Source organism: Eschrichtius robustus, chromosome 16 (genome assembly GCF_028021215.1).
Source record: "Eschrichtius robustus isolate mEscRob2 chromosome 16, mEscRob2.pri, whole genome shotgun sequence".
NCBI classification, from domain to species: Eukaryota; Metazoa; Chordata; class Mammalia; order Artiodactyla; family Eschrichtiidae; genus Eschrichtius; species Eschrichtius robustus.
The window spans coordinates 54,592,127-54,610,471 of record NC_090839.1 but is presented as its reverse complement, the minus strand read 5'-3'; the positions used below and the strand labels follow the sequence as shown (position 1 = coordinate 54,610,471).

The following is an 18,345-nucleotide window of genomic DNA, read 5'->3' as shown; positions in this document are numbered from 1 at the left end:
TTTTCAGCCCGTCCACCCTGTCACTGCTGAGCCGAACCCAGGGTAGGGAACATGTGGGGAGGACAAAACATAAACTCAACTCCTGTGAAGCTGGGGTTGGGGGACTCTTCCAGCTTTGAGGGGACACAGACACGTGGGTTACAGCAGTGTCACAGTCACGTCTGGACAGGGTGAGAAGAGGACAGTTTGTGTGTAGCTCTTGCTTTTCTTTCCTTTTCTGTGAAGTCATTTAATACCTCCTGTAATCAAAAAAGCCGCTCTGAGCCCTCACTGGCCTTTGTTGCCCAGGAGAGCTGCTCTGCAACGTCCCCTTTGCAGGGAGCAAGGCTGGGGGACCTGAAGGACAAAGCATCAGGGCACTTGCCCCGGGTGGAGAGGTTTGGGTGATTTGTGGGCCTGAGTGGACGCTGGGTAACATGACACCAGAGGAAGCTGTGCAGCATGTGGAGAGAATGGGGCTGGGTGTCTTGGGTACCTTCCCCAGCACCAAGAGAGAGGTCTTTAGTTAGGTGTGTTTTCAGTGTCTTAAAATTGGGGTTTGATTGATTTGGGCATCACCAATAGCAAAGTCCGGCTTCTCCAGTAAGTAATCTGCCAACACCTCCAGCGGGGCCTTTTGAAATTGATCCTTTGTCAGTAGACTTCGCTGTTTGAACATGACTGAAGTTTCTAGCCTGTAGGACACGACACCATAGATAAGTCCTTAACAGCAAAATGAAGGCCTTAGAGACTCTTCCTTGATTTCGCTTTTGAGTGGTTGTGCCTACTTTCCACAGCTGATATAAAGACTTTTACATCGTTGTCTTTACCATTTTGTTATTCTTCATTAACACACAGCATCAAATTATAATTGAAATTTACTATCCTTAACTTTCTACCTTGATCTCCACCTTAAAAATAGGAAAGTTGTTTTTATTTAAACTCTTCTCGGATTGCTTTGTATAATGCCTTCTTTGCTTTTTATAATAATAGTTTTCTGCATTTTAATTTCAGTTCCATAGTAATTTCACACCTGGATGCAGTACAGAATTTCAGGTAAGCTTTTAACATTGTGCCTATATCTGAATAAATGAGTGTAACTGTATTACTGCTGGTTATTTCTAAGTTTCCTGAAAAACAGTTGTATCTTGAATTAAAAAGAACAACATATGCATTCTTAAAAGAGTAAGTGGAAGATACCTATTTGTTAAAATATCAGTTCATACTTATAATATCTTTGGGAAAATGAATAATTGTTAAGACATAGACAGGGGACTTCCCTGGTGGTCCAGCGGTTAAGACTCCATGCTTCCAATGCAGGGGGCCCAGGTTCAATCCCTGGTCAGATCCCGCAACTGAAGATCCTGTACGTGGCAACGAAGATCCCGAGTACTGTAATTAAGACCCGGCGCAGCCTAATTAATTAATTAAAAAAAAAAAAAAAAAAAGACGTAGGCAGGTTTCTTCCGCTCTCTGAAGGTAGCGTGTTCCTGTGAAAACTTCTGTAAGCCAAAAAGCGAAGAAGCAGTTCCGTTAGGACACAGCTCACTAACGGAGGCACAGAGTAAGTTGAGGTAAAGCACAGATGCTCACAGACACAGTTCAGAGCTGTGGTGGCTGATGCTGCGATGCGCAGTGTGGTTCCTGGGAAGGAGCTTGGCGGGGCCGCTCCTGCCGCTCAGGATGGCGCTGCCTCTGTAACACTCGCTGCAAAACAAATGCTGAACATTAGTTTTGCTTTTTGCCTTTTTTTCTTTCTTTTTGTTTTTAATTTTTTAAAATTTATTATTTATTTATAAATTTATTTTATTTATTTATTTTTGGCTGTGTTGGGTCTTCGTTGCTGCGCGCGGGCTTTCTCTAGTTGTGGCGAGCAGGGGCTACTCTTTGTTGCGGTGTGTGGGCTTCTCATTGCGGTGGCTTCTCTTGTTGTGGAGCACGGGCTCTAGGCACGTGGGCTTCAGTAGTTGTGGCGCATGGGCTCAGTAGTTGTGGCTCATGGGCTCTAGAGCGCAGGCTGAGTAGTTGTGGCGCACGGGCTTAGTTGCTCCACGGCATGTGGGATCTTCCTGACCCAGGGCTCCAACCCGTGTCCCCTGCATTGGCAGGTGGATTCTTAACCACTGCGCCGCCAGGGAAGCCCTTTGCCTTTTTTTCTAAAGGCAAAAATCCCCTTCAGATTTCTTTCATTAGCAAAAACAGGTACTAATGTAGGTCTTTCATCAAAGCAAAGTGGTGAAAAGCGAACTTTCAAAAAGCGAGGGTTTCCTGTGTTAGATTTGGTTTAATTTTATATAAGACATTAGAATGTTACAAAGGAGATCTCACAAATCAAAGAAAATTTATTCCCTAAAATATTTTGAAATAACCGACTAGAAATTTGAAACAAATAAATGTTGGACCCTTGCTTTACTATAAACATCAAAATTAGTTCTAAATAAATTGAAGTCAAAAAATTTTAAATTATATAAAACTATATAAACATCTAGAAAAAATAAAATTAAGCAGTTCTCAAGCCTCTAAGACAGAGGTAACTTTCCAGTCTTACAAATAATAAATAGAACCACACGCACAAAAAAATAAGACTGACTGAGGGGATGATAAAAGCAGACTGAGAAAAATATTTGTGAGACTGTTATGTAAAGAGCTAATTAAGACCTGTGTAGATAAAAGACAAAAAAAAATCACAAAAGAGGAAATGTAGTAGAAAATAAATAGGCTACTACCCAAGTCATTGCACTATTAAATAACTACAGAATTCCCTCTGATCTTCAAATCGTACCTTCAAAATGTTACCATGTGAATACCCAGTGTAGGCCAGGGTGTGGCACATATATGAATTGATGGTGTTTAATATAGGTTTGTTTAATCTACACAATAACCTGATATATTAGGTAACTTTGTCCCCATTTTCCAGATAAGAAAGCTGAAGCTCAGCGAAGGAACCTGCCTATGGATACTGGCAGTGTTCAAACCCTGGCCTCCCTCACTACCAGGCCATGCTTTTTCTGCCATGCCTCATTACTTTTCAGAATGGTACAATAGTTTTGGAAAGTAACTTGGCAATCTATAAAAAATAGTCATAAAAATGTCCATCACCTTTAAACTAATAATTCTGGTTTTGCTTATCTGCTGAGGAAATAATTCAGCATTTGGTAAAGGCTGCATGCCCCAAAATATTGATCATTGTGATTGATAATATTGAAAGTTCATCAGCAACTTCAGTTGTCAGTAAAAAAGAAGTTAATTAAATTATGATACATATACCCAAATATTACAACTGTTAAAATGCAGCAATGTGGAAAGAAAGCATTTATGGTTTTCATTTTTCATTTATTATGTGAAATTACCTAGGTCTTATAGCTACAGCTAGTTATTTCATCGTATATGAAAAAAGTAAGACATGTAATACTTACGATCTAATGATGAGTGATGATTTTTTTCTGTTTCTACAATTAAAACATTAAATATCTGTGGACATTTAGATGTTGGGAAGGAGAATTAAAGTGACAGTGGAACGAAAACAGAATACAGATGTTTCTGTGTATGATTGACAATTATAAGATTTAGTAGCAAAGCACCTAACATCTTTTTTTAAGTTAACTTTCTATTGACGTATAGCACATACACAGAAAAGCCTCCAGATCATGAGGACAGCTCAGTGAATTTTCACAAGTGAACACACCCATTTAACTGTCACCCAGATCAAGAAATAGAACACTACCCAGAAGCCCCCCTTATGCCTTCTCCTGGTGCATCCCGCCCCCATCCTAGGCATAGATTTTAAATGGCATGGAAATATACCAGAATTTTAATGCATCCCATGTTGAGCTGGCTAGGACAACGAGTGGTCTTTGTTTTCCATTTTTCTCTATTTTGTAATCCCTCTTTTCCGTGATAATGAACTGTACTGTATTTTACTCTGACTTCCATTTGTCCATCTATTAAGTTATCTCTTGCATTTAGTCACAAAATTCCTCCTTTTGGGACTGACCTTTACTATTTGAATTTAGGAGTAGAACCATTGCCTTCCTTGTCCCTTCTGCAGTAGAATAAGAAGTACAGGTTGTAGAGTGGAAATAATTCTCTCATCCGCTGGTTACAGATCTTCTGTTGCAAGGCAGCCCCTTGGGCACAACATGTCAGCCTGTGCATTAGGACCCTTCCTTTTAAGCAAAGGTAAAAGCAAGCAGTGCAGTTGTTTCCCTTTCCCTGTCACACCCGCCCACGTTTCGTATTCCCCTGCTCCATCCAGAGGGCACTGGCCTGTGCCCATCCCAGACTGAGGCCACGCTGCCAGCTTTAGCTACAGCACAATTGAGGAAACTGAGACATGCCACCCAGTTCTACCACCGGGTTCTACAATGCCTGGTTCTAGGATGACCTTAAGCCTTGGTGATGTCTCCTAATAAAGAGGCTGTTCCTCAGTGTTACCACTTTGGAGAAACTGGAGGAAAGGTCAACTCCTAAGCCAAGGAGATGAGCTCATGTAGAGAAGACTCACTCCCTCCAGATTCTCTCCCTACTCTGAGCCAACCAGAGGACTTGAGGGGCTGGACATAGATCTGTTTTAGTATCTAAAATAGTTATTTTGTTTAGTACTTTAGATTCATAGTAAGTACTGCCATTTGTTTAAATGACAGTTGGCAAAATAAATGAGTGAAGTGTGGTGCATCTTGCCAAAGAGGCCATTTTTGGTTCCTGGTTCTTAGGCATTAAGCCATAGAACCTCTGTCAGGGTCCCCAAGACCACCCTCAGGTTTGATCATTCACTTGGAGGACGCAGGACTCAGCACATGTTTGTACCCGTGGCTGTAGTTTATTACAGCAAAAGGACACAGAGCAAAATCAGCAGAGAACAAAAGTGCATGAGACGGAGTCCAGAGGAAACCAGGCGCCAGCGTTCTAGAGTCCTCTCCCAGTGGAGTCGTATGAGATGCACTTAATTCTTCCAGCAATGAGCTGTGACAGCGCGTGTGAAACACCCTCCCAGGAAGCCCATCAGAGACTCCAGGGTTTTTCTTGGTGGCTGGTCACATAGGCACCCTCTGCCTGGCATGTACCAAAATTCCAGATTTTCGGAAGGAGGGCAGGTGCATAAACCGCGTTGTTTGTACAAACAGTCCAGGCACAGTGAGCCCCTCTCATCAAGGACTGGTGGGAACCCTCCCCAAATCCAAGCTCCCCGATGCCAGCCTAGGGCACCCTGCTGGTTCTACAGACAGAGCCTCAGGCCCTTTCTGCACAGACCCTTAGGCTGGTAGAGACTTAGCGATACTCCAGCCCATCTTCAATTTACTCGTGAGGAAACTGAGACCTGAAAGATGGTGTGACCTGCCCAAGGGTCTCAGAGCTCTGTGGGGGACCAGCCCGGCGTCGTTACTCCAAACCCAGGCTTTTGTGACTGTGCTTCATGGAAGGCGTTATGACCAGATTGGTCAGTTTCATTATTTTTAATATGCCTAAGTACAGGTAACAGTAAAATTCATTAAAAAACACTCTGATGGTAGAATTGAGCTTTCTGTGCCATGGTACTCTCTAAACTCAGGGTCCATCTGTTCCATATATAATTATATTCATATAAGTGACCCAGACCATTGTTATGTAAAATCTAGCGGCCTGCTCTGTGCATTTTAGCGTACATCAGGGTACAGTTTACATGAGCAGAGCAATCACAGCATTGTAAACAGATAAAAGAGAGACGAGAAGGAAATTCAGCAAACATTAACAGTGATCGCCTCTGGATGGTGTGATGATGGGTGAATCTTTTTTTCTTTCTACTTTCACCCTAAATTTTATATGATGAGTATGTAGTATTTTTAAGTGGAAAAAATTATATTTAAAGAATAAACTTTAGAAGAGACTGCTACCCACGCTAATCTTCAGTCCTGGGGTCCCAGCTGTGCCCCTTCGGTGCCGTGGAACTGCAGAACAGACCAAGCAGACTTGGTCATCAGAGGGAATAGAAATGGGCTCAGCCCTTAGAAGGGCAGTTTGGAAATTTCTAATGGAATTCTAAGTGTATTTTAAATGATTCAGCAGTTCCACTTCCAGGAGTTTATCCCACAGACAGGCTCATTCATATGCACAAAGACGCTCGGGAATATCCACTGTAACCTCGTTCCTAGTAGTCAAAGATGGACACAGCCGATCGCCCTCTGCAGGGGACTGGTTGTTACAGCACAGCCGTGTGTTAGAATAGTGCGCAACAGAAAGGTTACCTCACAGGAAAGACAGTTATTTTCCATTGTTTATACTGTTTGAGTTTCTTACAGTGTGTTACTCTTAAAAGTATACATTTTATATTATTTTTAAAAATGTTAAAGTTATCTTAAATGACTTTGGCAAAACAGAACTAACCCCAGGGCGGGTGGGAGGGAGGGGGCAGGGGAATTATATCAGAGTGTATCAGAGGACGTGAAATTTCTTGGGTGTGACAGTGGTGGTGTGATTCCATGGGGAGACGTCCTTTTTCTTAGGAGATTCGTACTGAACTCTTCAGAATTGAAGTGGCCTGATGTCTGCAGCTTGCTTTCAGACTGTTCAGCAAAGTATGCCTGTGTGAGTGTGTGTACGTGTGTGCAGTTTGTGTTGACAGAGGGAAACAGCAGAGTAGCACAATGTTGGCAATTGTTGCATCCAGGAGAAGGGTATACAAATGTTTGTTTTGCTAGTCTCTTAACCTTTTTGTAAGGTTGAGATTTTTCAAAATAAAAAGTTGGGAAAAAATATTTTAAAAATCAAGGAGCTAAAGACTTCTGAAAAACAAAGCAAGTACAAAGCACTCATTACAGGAATCTTACAAGAGTGACTCTTTATCTCGCCACATCTTTCTAAACAGAAACAGGTCACTCTGCAGCTGCAGGTGGTTGAAGGTTTGAGCTACACAAAACTCTGTGCAGGATGCTGGTTAGCTGGGCTGGTTCAGAACCTGGAAGCACTGGGCAGTAACCTTTCCCTTAAAGATGCATTTCAGAAGGCACGTCCTTTGTCCTCTCTTTCCTCTCCAGCTCCGAGAGGAATCCATGCAATGCCTCGCTGCCGCACGACAGCAGGAGCCCAGCCAGCCTGATTGGCCAGGAGGTGATTCTTGTCTTCTTCCTCCTGCTCTTGTTGGTCTGGTTCCTGAATCGAGAATTCGAAGTCAGCTACCGCCTACACTACCACGGGGACGTGGAGGCGGACCTGCACCGCACTAAGATCCAGAGCATGAGGGACCAGGCCGACTGGCTGCTGAGAAACATCATCCCCTACCACGTGGCCGAGCAGCTGAAGGTCTCCCAGACCTACTCCAAGAACCACGACAACGGAGGAGTCATCTTCGCCAGCATCGTCAACTTCAGCGAGTTCTACGAGGAGAACTACGAGGGCGGCAAGGAGTGCTACCGGGTCCTCAACGAGCTGATCGGGGACTTCGACGAGCTCCTGAGCAAGCCGGACTACAGCAGCATTGAGAAGATCAAGACCATCGGGGCCACATACATGGCCGCGTCGGGGCTGAACGCCACGCAGTGCCGTGACGGCAGCCACCCGCAGGAGCACCTGCAGATCCTGTTCGAGTTCGCCAAGGAGATGATGCGCGTGGTGGACGACTTCAACAATAACATGCTCTGGTTCAACTTCAAGCTCAGGGTGGGCTTCAACCATGGGCCCCTGACGGCGGGCGTCATTGGCACCACCAAGCTGCTGTACGACATCTGGGGAGACACGGTCAACATCGCCAGCAGGATGGACACCACGGGGGTGGAGTGCCGCATCCAGGTCAGTGAGGAAAGCTACCGCGTCCTGAGCAAGATGGGCTACGACTTCGACTACAGAGGGACGGTGAACGTCAAGGGCAAAGGCCAGATGAAGACCTACCTGTACCCCAAGTGCACGGACAATGGGATGGTGCCGCAGCACCAGCTCTCCATCTCCCCCGACATCCGAGTCCAGGTGGACGGCAGCATCGGACGCTCCCCCACGGACGAGATCACCAACCTGTTGCCTTCCGTACAGAACCCGGACCAGGTGTCCCTGGGCTCCGAGAACAACACACAGGCCAGGGACACTCACCCGTCTTCTAAGAGGCCCTGGAAGGAGCCCATCAAAGCCGAAGAAAGGTGTAGGTTCAGCAAAGCCATAGAGAAAAGCAACTGTGAAGAAGCGGGGGTGGAGGAAGCCAATGAACTCACCAAGCTCAACGTCTCAAAGAGGGCGTGATGCGGCCCAGCGCCGCCCGCGGTGCTCTGTCCGTCCAGGTTCCACAGTTCCCGTCCCCAGACATGGTGTCCTGTGGTCATTGCAGCCCTAACTTCTGTGTGGATCACAGTTATTCAGGGTTCATTTTCATCCATTTTTTTCCTCTTCCCCCTTGGTGTGACCGTTCAGCAGTGTGGAGAACAAGTGCCTTCAGGGGCTGGCGCGGCCTGGAGTCCAGAGAAGGTGCGGCCAGGGTGTGGCGCTGGGTGGTGGTGGACGTTAAAACAGAAGCTGTGGTTAAAATATTATTTTTATTGCTTTTTCTCACAAGACACTTCTTTTTTTTTTTTTTTTTTTTGCTAATACAATGTTTTTGAGGTTTTTTTCTGTATACGTACTAGTGTTTTTCCAGTGACCTGACCTTTCTATGTAAACACATAGACGCACACACACTTGCATTCATGACTCTGAGATCAAGTGCCAGTAACTCACTGGGCGGGGATGCTGGGGGGGCGCAGGCTGAGGACCGCAGCGGGCCATCAGCCAGGACACCGGTGTCCCCTGACCTGTGCCTTCCAGGCCCTCAGGGGCTGTGGCTGCACCCACCGCCCCCCACACCCAGCACCTTTAGGGCTTCCTCCTCGTGCAGGCCGAGATTCCAAATGCTTACCGGCCTCACAGCTCATGAACCCAGGCCTCAGGTATCTAAAAGCCCTTTTTCATTCTGCCCCCGCCCCAAGGGGTCTTCCAGCTGGAGCGGAGGGGCTTGTCTTGGAAGCTGACTCAACTGAGAGGAAACGCAAAATAAACATCCAAGGGTTGCATTTATTTATTTATTTATTTATCAGGAAACGTGTGTGTCTTGGGGAGGGTTGCCAGGTCATTCTGTCTGGGGAAGGGAACTAGGCTGGGGGGGTGGAGTGTGGTCACAGAGGGCACAGCAGAAGGATGAGAAGGTGGCTGTTAGTGCTTCAGCTACTCTGGGCCGCCTCCCCTGCCAGGGGCTGAGCAGGACCCCGGTGGGCACGGCCTGCACACTCTGGGTCGGGGAAGCCCTCGGCCACCACTTTTAAAGCAAAAGCCCTGCTTCTGCCCCCCACCCAGGGGGTCTGCTCACGGCAGGGGTGGGATCAGAACCGGCTCGCTGTGAAGCAGGTCTGGGCAGAGCACCAGGGCCGCGGGCAGCGCTTGGCTTCCACATTCAGGAAGCTTCTCCATCCTTTCCTCTTCTTAACCTGTGCAGGGCCCATTTGTGGTGGGGTTGAGCCTGGTGAGTGGATCCCAGCCCTCTTTAGATGGAGCTCTTACCCTGTAAGTAGGGACAGAATCATCTGGATGCAAATGAGGTGTGGAGCCGGGGAAGTACAGAAAACCCAAGGAAATTGCTTCTGTGCCCTTTGTTGCTAATCCTGCTTGTAATTACGTTTTGCCACGTTGAGTCTGAAGTTTATGTCGAATTGAACTCAGGCCAGAGTTGCCCTGTCATAGTCATATGACACCTCATTCTTCAGGTGGCTGCAGCTCATGGGATATTTGAGGACTGGCTCCTTCTCTGTGTAAGGTCTTCACCGATGTGCCCTGTGTATTTTCTTTTCACTGGTAAATCTCTGTGTAGCTTTCACATCTGCATTAAGTCCTGTTATCACTCCTCACCAAATACGTACAGAATCTGCCCTTTCCGGCATCATGAAGTATTGATTCTGATCAGCCAGCTCCCCAGGGACGTGCATGGCACGGACCACAGCAGTGCAGTTGTAGCCAGGATCTCCACGTCCAGGGAGATTTGCCTTCAGGTTTTACTGTCAGATTGTTGGTCTTCCAATGCTAGAGAAATAGAGAAAGGATGACTGTGACATTACCTCTTCTAAAGAATGTATTCTTATAAAATCCTGCAGAGATTTTATTTTTATTTTTTCTGAAAAACACTACCTGGTGCTCTGCTTGTCTGTCAGGCTTGTGGGCACGTCAGGGGTTCCTTCCATCAGTATTAAGACGTTGGGCCTCGCCCTCCGCCATCTGGCTCCAGGCTCTGCAGCTTTGGCGGCGGCTAGGGGCCTGGGCGCTTCCTGCTGTTCCCCGTGTCTCTGCTGTTCACTCACAATGTGCTCCATAGAGTTCATCTCTGCACAAGCTTCCTCCCTATCAAACTCGTTTTTTCTTCCCCTTCCCCTCCTGCGATTCCTGGGAAGCCAAGAGGCTGCGGACGCAGGGAGAGAGTGGTGACGTCCACCTGTCCAGTTCAGCATTGTGCAAATGGGAGCCTTTGTGGACGGTTTAAATTGTCTTTAAAAAAACACCCCGAGCGAGCCTTCCTAAGCAACCAGTACAGATGTTCTCTTTGGGCCACCAGTGACCCAGGTCTTTCCCAGCCCCTGCTTGGAAGCATACCTCAGCACAGAACCACGGAGTGCCTGCAGCCGCAGCGCCAGGCCTCTGTCTCCGTGGGCATTGAGCAGACGGTGGCTGAAGACAGACGGGCTTCTGAGCAGCGGGTTCAGGCGCTTCCAGTTAGGTGGAGGCGTTCTTCAGAGCGGCAATACCTCCTGTGAACTTAGGGCAGGAAGCAATACTTCAGAATTGAATGTGTGTAAATAGTTGCTTTGAGTTGCAATTGCTAGTTTCTTCTTGGCCTCAGGTCAGATCAAATTATATATGTATAAATACATATAAACAAGCACACATAATTGCATTCAATGCAAACAAATGCAGAGCATCAGTTATGAAACCCTCATGGAGCTTGGAGGCTGCTCACGGCTCCGTTACCCTGACTGCGCTGTGGAGACACCTGCACATTTGCACTTGACATTGAGAGCCAAAGGGCCGCGTGCTTCCCCATTATGTGGGCTGTAGTGATTTGTAGTTTCCAAAGATCTGTCCACGTTTGCACTTCTAGACTTTCGAAGTAAGCGCTTTTTGGTGGTGGTTTCGAAAAATCATGTCATGCCTAGAATCTGAAATTAAATCCACGAGAACCAATTGTTTGCGTTCTCCATCTTTCCTTTGCTCTACCCTTTTTAACTTGTTAATCCTAATAATTTCATAATGCACCCACTGAAGAAATGGACATTAAAATACTCTAAAATCTCAATATTTGATGTCTGGTATTTCCTCATCGACAAGATCGTTACCACTTCCGAGACTAGGACGCTCCTTATTCCCTGCCATTTGTGGCTGAAATAGGAAGCTTTGCAGGTCTTTTACATTGTGACTTTGAAAACAAGGCAACTAAAAACTCTTATTGTGTGTGTATGTGTGTGTGTGTGTGTGTGTGTTTTAAATGGACATATCTGCTACAGTGAACTTTGGCTGAGAATTATTTATTTTTACATGGAACAGAAGCAGGTTGCAGGACAAATTTTGCTTGCGACCACATCCTGATTTTTTTAGACCTTCTAAATAGTTTTTCCCGCAATATCTTCAGCAACTGACTGAGAAAATGAAGTAAGTTTTCTGAAAAGATGTGCCTGCATAGCCTCTTCCTTACAGAGTCCTGGGGTGTCCGTATCATGGGGAAGTCACAAATCCATTTTGGAATCTGTTTAGAGTCACAGAGCATCTTTGCCGAAAAACACACATGCCATTTTACATGTCATAGGGGCTCACAGCACCTCCAAATCTGGAGCCAAACGCTGGCTCTGCTAGGGGTTAGAGCCTCTTCCCCCAGGGTTTTTCCTGGAGAGTTCAGTATTTATGTGCAATTTCAAAGCACAGGACCCTCTTGTCGACTCAGCAAAAGGGATGCAGATGTGGCCCCAGGCCTTGCTCATCAGCGCTGAGGGATCCAGCTTCTAGGTGATCCTCCACTGGAGCCTGGTACCCGTGAGGACACTGCTTGTTGACGAGGGCGCTCTTTCCTCTGAGTCTGCGCTGCAGGCATCCCTAGGAACCTTCCAGAGGTAAGGGAATAGCTGTCTTTGTTGCGTTTCTCTACTAGAAAGGACACCCCAGGGACTTTCGGGGGCTTCTCAAACAGTCTAAAAAGGCAGCCTCTAATTTTTGCAGTAAACCTCAGGACTTATCACTTACGGTTTCTCTTTCATCTATTCTTTTTTAATCTTTTCACTCTCATTTTAGGGAGAGTTTTAAAATAAGTGTAATGAAGAATCGACCTTACCCAAATTGAGGGCTGGCCTTTTCTCTGGTTTCTTGGGAAGTGATCTCTGAGCCCTTGGAATATCATGCCTGATAAGTGTCTCTGTTTAACTGGGGGCTTTGGGCCCCACCAGGTAGTCCAACGGTGTCGTTTAGTGTGGTGATCACATGGTATTCACTTGACCTCTGCAGGGGCTGGAGACGAGTTATCTACTTTTATCTAAAATCTCTTTCACACGTGGTTGCTTTTCTCTGCTGTGGGAATCTGTCGTTGTGGCCGCCTGGGATGGATCCCAAGTACCAGGGAGAGGAAGCTAACGGGCAGGAGATAAGTGAGAGGAAGTGATTAAGAAAAAGTACAGAGTTGCACACCATGTAGGCGTAAACTCAAAATCTTCCCAAGTGTCTATTTTTATACTGTTCCTTTGTAAAAATTCGTTTTTAAATAACACGACTCCAAAGAGTTGTTACTGTATGTCAGAATAACTTAAGCGTGGGGAATTCTCACATCCCTTCTGGGCCTGAAAGTCGGAAAGAGAAAGAAATTACGCAATCAGGTATTGAGCAATCTGAGTGCCTCCTGAAACCTCAGTCATCAGCAGCAGTGATTCCTAACCTTTTTTTGGGCTCACAAAGCCTTTGATAATTTGATGAAAGTTGTGGCTCCTTTCTCCAGAAAAAAAAATGCACATCAAAATAAACCCACTTCGTGTTCCTGGATCCAAATCCAATACCCATGATCTACAATAACAGGAGGAATGGTGATTTTTAATTATAAGTATCTGCAGGTGAGGTTTCCAAGCACTTCTGGACTCTCCATTGGAAACGTGATTAAACAGGTTAATGCTGCTTGTTTATATATGCATTTCCAATCCAATTATATTTTAGACTTTAATGTGTGAGTTACCTAAGTACATCTGAAGAGCCACTCAAAGAACTTTTCAATATAAAGACAAAGTTCATCAGATTCTTTCCAACAGATAAATAACGATCAGATGGTGTTTTACTGAGTAGCCTACTATGTGCCAAAGCTCCTTTCACTTAGGTGGTGACAGTGCTGTGATACTTGAGAATATTTGAGGAGCACCTGTGATTAGTCACTGTTTTTCCCGACGGTTCTCCTGTTAGGAATCCCACCAGGAAACAGAAGGGAATTTTGAGACATCCCTCTCCTTGTTGACATTTTTAAACGGTGGCTCCTTAGTGTCGTCTGTACCCCATCAGAGATGATCTTCGTGTTCATGGTTTTATGGAATATTCAGTCTCTCAAGAAAGAGCAACAGATGAGGACCATTCAGGGAAAACAACTGCACCAATATTGTGTTGGTCCCTCCCTGAGAGAGGGGCCACTCCACATGGTCATATATTTTATTTTTAAAACAATCCTGATGGCGACTGGGGTCCCAGCTCGAGGGTCTCAGAGCTGAGCAGAACAAGGCACTGGCTTGGACTGACCGGGCTGGTGGTGGCCTTTCAGGAACCACACCCCCAGTGAAGGGTCTCCCTGCCACCCCCCCCCGGCCCCGCTGCGGAATTGCAGGGGGTTGGAGGACTAGAGCCTCTGCTGACCCCACCTCCTTCCGAGCGACCTCCAGCAGGCTGCAGTCTTCTCAGAGCTGCTCTTTCTCTGTCTTCCTCTGGGCTTCTTGATCTTCTCAGCAAACAAAATTCTTGCCCTCTAGGTTGACAGGGCGAGGACTGATAGCAGAAAGGGGGAATTGTTTGGACTTGTCCATGTGATTCCAGGGAAAGGAGCAGAATGGGGGTGACATGGCCTCACACGCTCCCCTTGGAGTCCCGTGGCATAGACACCCTCGCACCCAAGGCATCCGTCTCAAATCCTGCCAGGTTCCCACCCTCTGAGGTCCCCAGCTCTGGTCTCCCCGTCTCATGGACAGCCACCACCTCCATTCTACCATCACCTTTGACCTCCCAAGTAGGTTTCAGTGCTGTGTTACCTCACTCCCAAACTTCAGGAGTACAGATAAACCTATGGCAACACGGCAAGCGGGCACTTCATTGATTTAAAGAAAGTAACTCTTCAGCTGCGAAATTCAGTTCTCACACATGCAAATGTGCCTCTACACATAAGGCAGCCTCCCATTATATGATAGTTTTCTGCCAAGGAACTCAAGACACCTGGAACCCCTTCTGTCCTCACGATGCCTCACCGAAGGCAGAGGTGGTTTTTCCTGTCCAACAGATTCGAAAGTTCAGGTTCAGCGTAGCTGAGCAGCTTGCCCCCCCTCAGCCAGTCATTGCCAGCGATTCCCAGCTGCACAGCCAGAGACAGAGCATGCTGCTGGTCCAGACCATCTCATGGCTTGGCCCCCCTTCCTTTGCAAGAAAAGAACAGAGAATCCAGGTGGTGGGGTGAGACATGGTGCATTTAAATGGTGAGATTAGACAGTAGGTCAGCAAGTGACCGACAAGGTAAATCCATCTCCCCTTCTCTCCCTCTCCCCTTCTTTTTGTAAGACGGGATACTTGAATTGTGTGTGGAATGTTTAAGGTATTGTCTAGTGTCTGCTTAGAATGGAAAAGTTTTCAAATTATTCAAGTGTCTATATGGACTTGTGTCCATCGGCTAACCAAGACCATCAGGGAATTGAGGCCAAGTTTACAACACGTTGGTGCCTTGGGAAAGATCTGTATAAAACACAGATTATGCTGGTGTCCTGTGCATCTTGCTAATGTAACAGAACTAGATCAGGTACCTTGAACACAAGATCTGTTTTTTTCTCCAACTGTTGATTCCACATTAAATTTGTTATTATGTGTAATGTTAAGTTGTTTTTAAAATGCCCTTGTGTAGCTGCACATCTCCAGAATTTCAGGGAAGTATTAGAGGGGAAAGAAAATAACTAAATATTTTTTGGCCATTTAACTTGAACTATAAAACATAATTCACAATTTCTATGCCAATTTGGGGACCTTGGGCAAAAAACCGACTTTGTTGACTACAAAGGAGCAAGGAAGCCAATAGTTTAGAAGCAAGTCTTATAACATGGTGAGTTGGTGGAATTTTTCTTTTGTAATTCTGATTTGCTGGAGTGATACCTCTTCTTCCTCAAGAGTAAAGACTTCTGATGGCATCACAGATACATCTAGAGTGTTCGCTTAGCACAGAAGAACGTGGCTAAATGTTGCCCTTGGTCTCCTATTTCTATTGTTAATTGCATGACAGGTTGTACTTTCCAAAAATTTCAGTCAAGGACTTCCAGAGACTTCTAAAGGTCCTAATCTACTGTAGTACCTGGAGAGCTTTTGGATTTGGTTGGTTGTTTTTTAATATTGAAGAATGTGATTTATGTGAACTTTCAGGAAATTAATTCAACTAAAACCTAAATCTAAGAAGATAAGGTAAAACTTTTTGGGGAAAAAAAAGAGAGATTTGAAGCACTTATCCAGATAATTTAGGATAAAAGCATCCTTTTGCCTAAAATATTTCAAATGAGACAAAATGAATTTATTGCATGAACCACATGGATAGTGATCCAAATTCTTCAGTTCACTTTTCTTATGTAGCCAATACAATGGGCCGCTTCAACCCCTTAAGCATCTCGTTTCCAAATTTCCTCATCTCCTTCTGCCACTGTCTGTTTGGTTGGCAGAATTACAATAGGAACAGACCTGCGTGCTTTGAGGGAAAACCTAGCATATTCTTGTGAACTAGCCATTCAGTAGTTACCGGGCCTCCAAAAGAGTTTGCCTGTGTTCCTGACTGGTGGTTTCTGTCACCAACTCAAACACAAGACGTCCCGCATCTGTTCCCATAGCAACAGCCCCATGGATGACCTCTGGCAGGAGCTCTGTAGTGCCAGCGTGACCATCCCATGTGCCTGAGACAGTCTGGCAGCCAGGAGGAGACTGGCCTTCCTCTCTCTCTTCCCTCTGAAGTGCAGGAAGGCAGCCTCATGCACTGGCCCAGCTTGAGACACTCCAAAACCCTCACCATAAACTGCCACCAAGTCCTGGGCAAGCCTGTGGCACCCACTACCCTTCAGAAGATTGTCCGCAAGTCCCTTCTGGTTTTAGCCTCAAGAAGCTGCCAGAGCAGCGAACTGGGACTTTGGGCCTGATCCAGACTCACGAAGAGGCTCTTCATCCATCCAGTCCTGGGCTGGCCCAGGCAGCAGTGAGCCAGACTCTCAGACCAGTGTGGAAGCCAAACAGAGACCCCTGCCAATCCCACCAATGGTCCTGGGGACTCTAAAGCGGTTCTTGGACTTGGGGGAGGTCAGGACAGAGCAGAGGACCTGCTGGGAACACCCAGAAAAGTGGATGTCGGCAAAGTGGGGTCTCCAGCGTTCAGTGACCTAACGCAGCAGGGGCCCAGCCCCTTGGGTGCCACCACTGCAGCTGCATCGTAAGCCATTGGACGGGGTGTGCCAGACAGGGCCTCCACGGGCACACCCTCTTCACGCTACCGCGTCCAACCGAAGCACCAATAACACACAAATGAGCACCAGTGAAAAACCCAAAGCCTTAACATCCTCTAGGAAACCCCGTGTCGTTTTCATGGTTTGTAACAGACAGCATTTTAGGATGGAGCCATCCCTGAGATGATCCAGTTACTAACATCAATGCCCACCGTCTCAATCCATGCACTTATCCTCATACCAAAACCAGTTCTGTGAGGCTCCCGAGGTGTGATGTAACGCAACAGGTCAGCATCGCCCCATCCTGACAGCTTTGTCCTGACAGGTCGCCGGAGCGTGTTTTCCTTGTTTACGGTGTTGCATCACCACGAAGGGGCAACAATGGTTTGTTCCAGCAGCGTTTTGGCCATGGGTGGTTGCACGCTCCATCCTAGAACGGTCGTTCTTGCACGTGGCCCCTTGCTTGTCGTGGAATACAGAAAGCAATCACGGAAAAGTGTAAATCAGCTTTCCGTTGCAGAAGCATGGATAGTTTCCTTTTTTAATCGTCATGTTTTCTAGAAACTGCTTGTGGTTCTTCCTTTCCTCCCCTCCAACCTTCTTCTCATCTGCACTTCCCATCACCTCTTTTCCACAAGATGAAAGCACTGCTGAGAGGGGAACTCCGTTTCCTTTCAGATAAAGGGAAGGAGCCTAATTGTAAATTTTAAACATATGTAAGAAACTGCTTATGTTCTGTCAACAACCCAAAACAGGAAGAATTGTATCTGTGAACTATTAAGCTGTATCTGTATATAGATAAAAAGCCCATTATCTTTAATTCATCACTACAGACCTTGTAATCTGTTGTACATTAAAATGTTTTACTGTATCAGAGAAAACATCACGCTACAGATCCAGAGAAGCTGGGGAAATAATTCAAAATACAGTATAATTAACTGAAATCTTGTTGTTTGTTTATTCTTGGCATGGCACAATTTCAAGTGGAAGATGTGCTGACTATAAATTATCAACCAGAAACTGAATTTATCTGCGAGACTCCTGAGACCTCTCAAGGCAGCGCCACTCACAGAGCTCATGGTGTGTGGGTTCACCGTGCAGCCCAAGGGGTCGCAAGCTGGTCATTGCATTTTAATCCAGATGCAGGCATTTTGGGGAGAAGGTGCTGCAGCCTGGGCCCAGCCTGCCTCCCGCCTGGCCTCTGTCAGCAACCTTTAGCTTGAAAAGAAGTGTTCAGAACAGAGAGTGGCTGCAAATGTTCAGGACCTCGAGAGCACTCTTGGGATTGGAAGGTTCAGTACCTCCTTTCCTCCAGCAGAATGTGTGCAGACAGGCAAGTAGAGAAAGAGGGCAAAGAAGCCCCCCTCCCTGGGGGTGTCTCCCAGCGCTGAAAGGGCCGGAGAGGCCTCCCTGCTAAGAAACATGGATGGGGGAGTGGCAAGCTTTCTCCGTGATTTCTCTGGAGTTTGTTCAACCCTGAGCTGAGCTCACGGACAGGAGTGAACCAAAACTTGTTTTCTTTGGACTGTTTTGAGCCAAAATAGAAGAAAAGGGCTCATTTTTTCCAGTGATTTTTTTTTTTTTTTGGATCAATAGTACAAATCCAAAGTAAGTGTTTAGTCACTGGCCCAGTTTCCCAATCTTTTCACTTAGAAGCATGATGGCCAATTCCATGGGTTGTAAGAATATTCTGAAAACGAGCCCACAAGCA

General features: G+C 46.2%; 1 protein-coding gene across 1 annotated transcript in view; it reads left to right on the top strand.

The window, feature by feature from the left end:
- Positions 1 to 17,508, top strand: part of ADCY9 (adenylate cyclase 9) — a 126,805-nt gene extending 109,297 nt beyond the window's left edge. The window contains exons 10-11 of the mRNA XM_068565538.1: positions 994 to 1,035; positions 6,990 to 17,508. Of these exons, the coding sequence (XP_068421639.1) occupies positions 994 to 1,035; positions 6,990 to 8,181 (1,234 nt within the window). The 3' untranslated portion in view covers positions 8,182 to 17,508. The remainder of the gene's footprint in view (positions 1 to 993; positions 1,036 to 6,989) is intronic.
- The last annotated feature ends 837 nt before the right edge of the window (positions 17,509 to 18,345 follow it).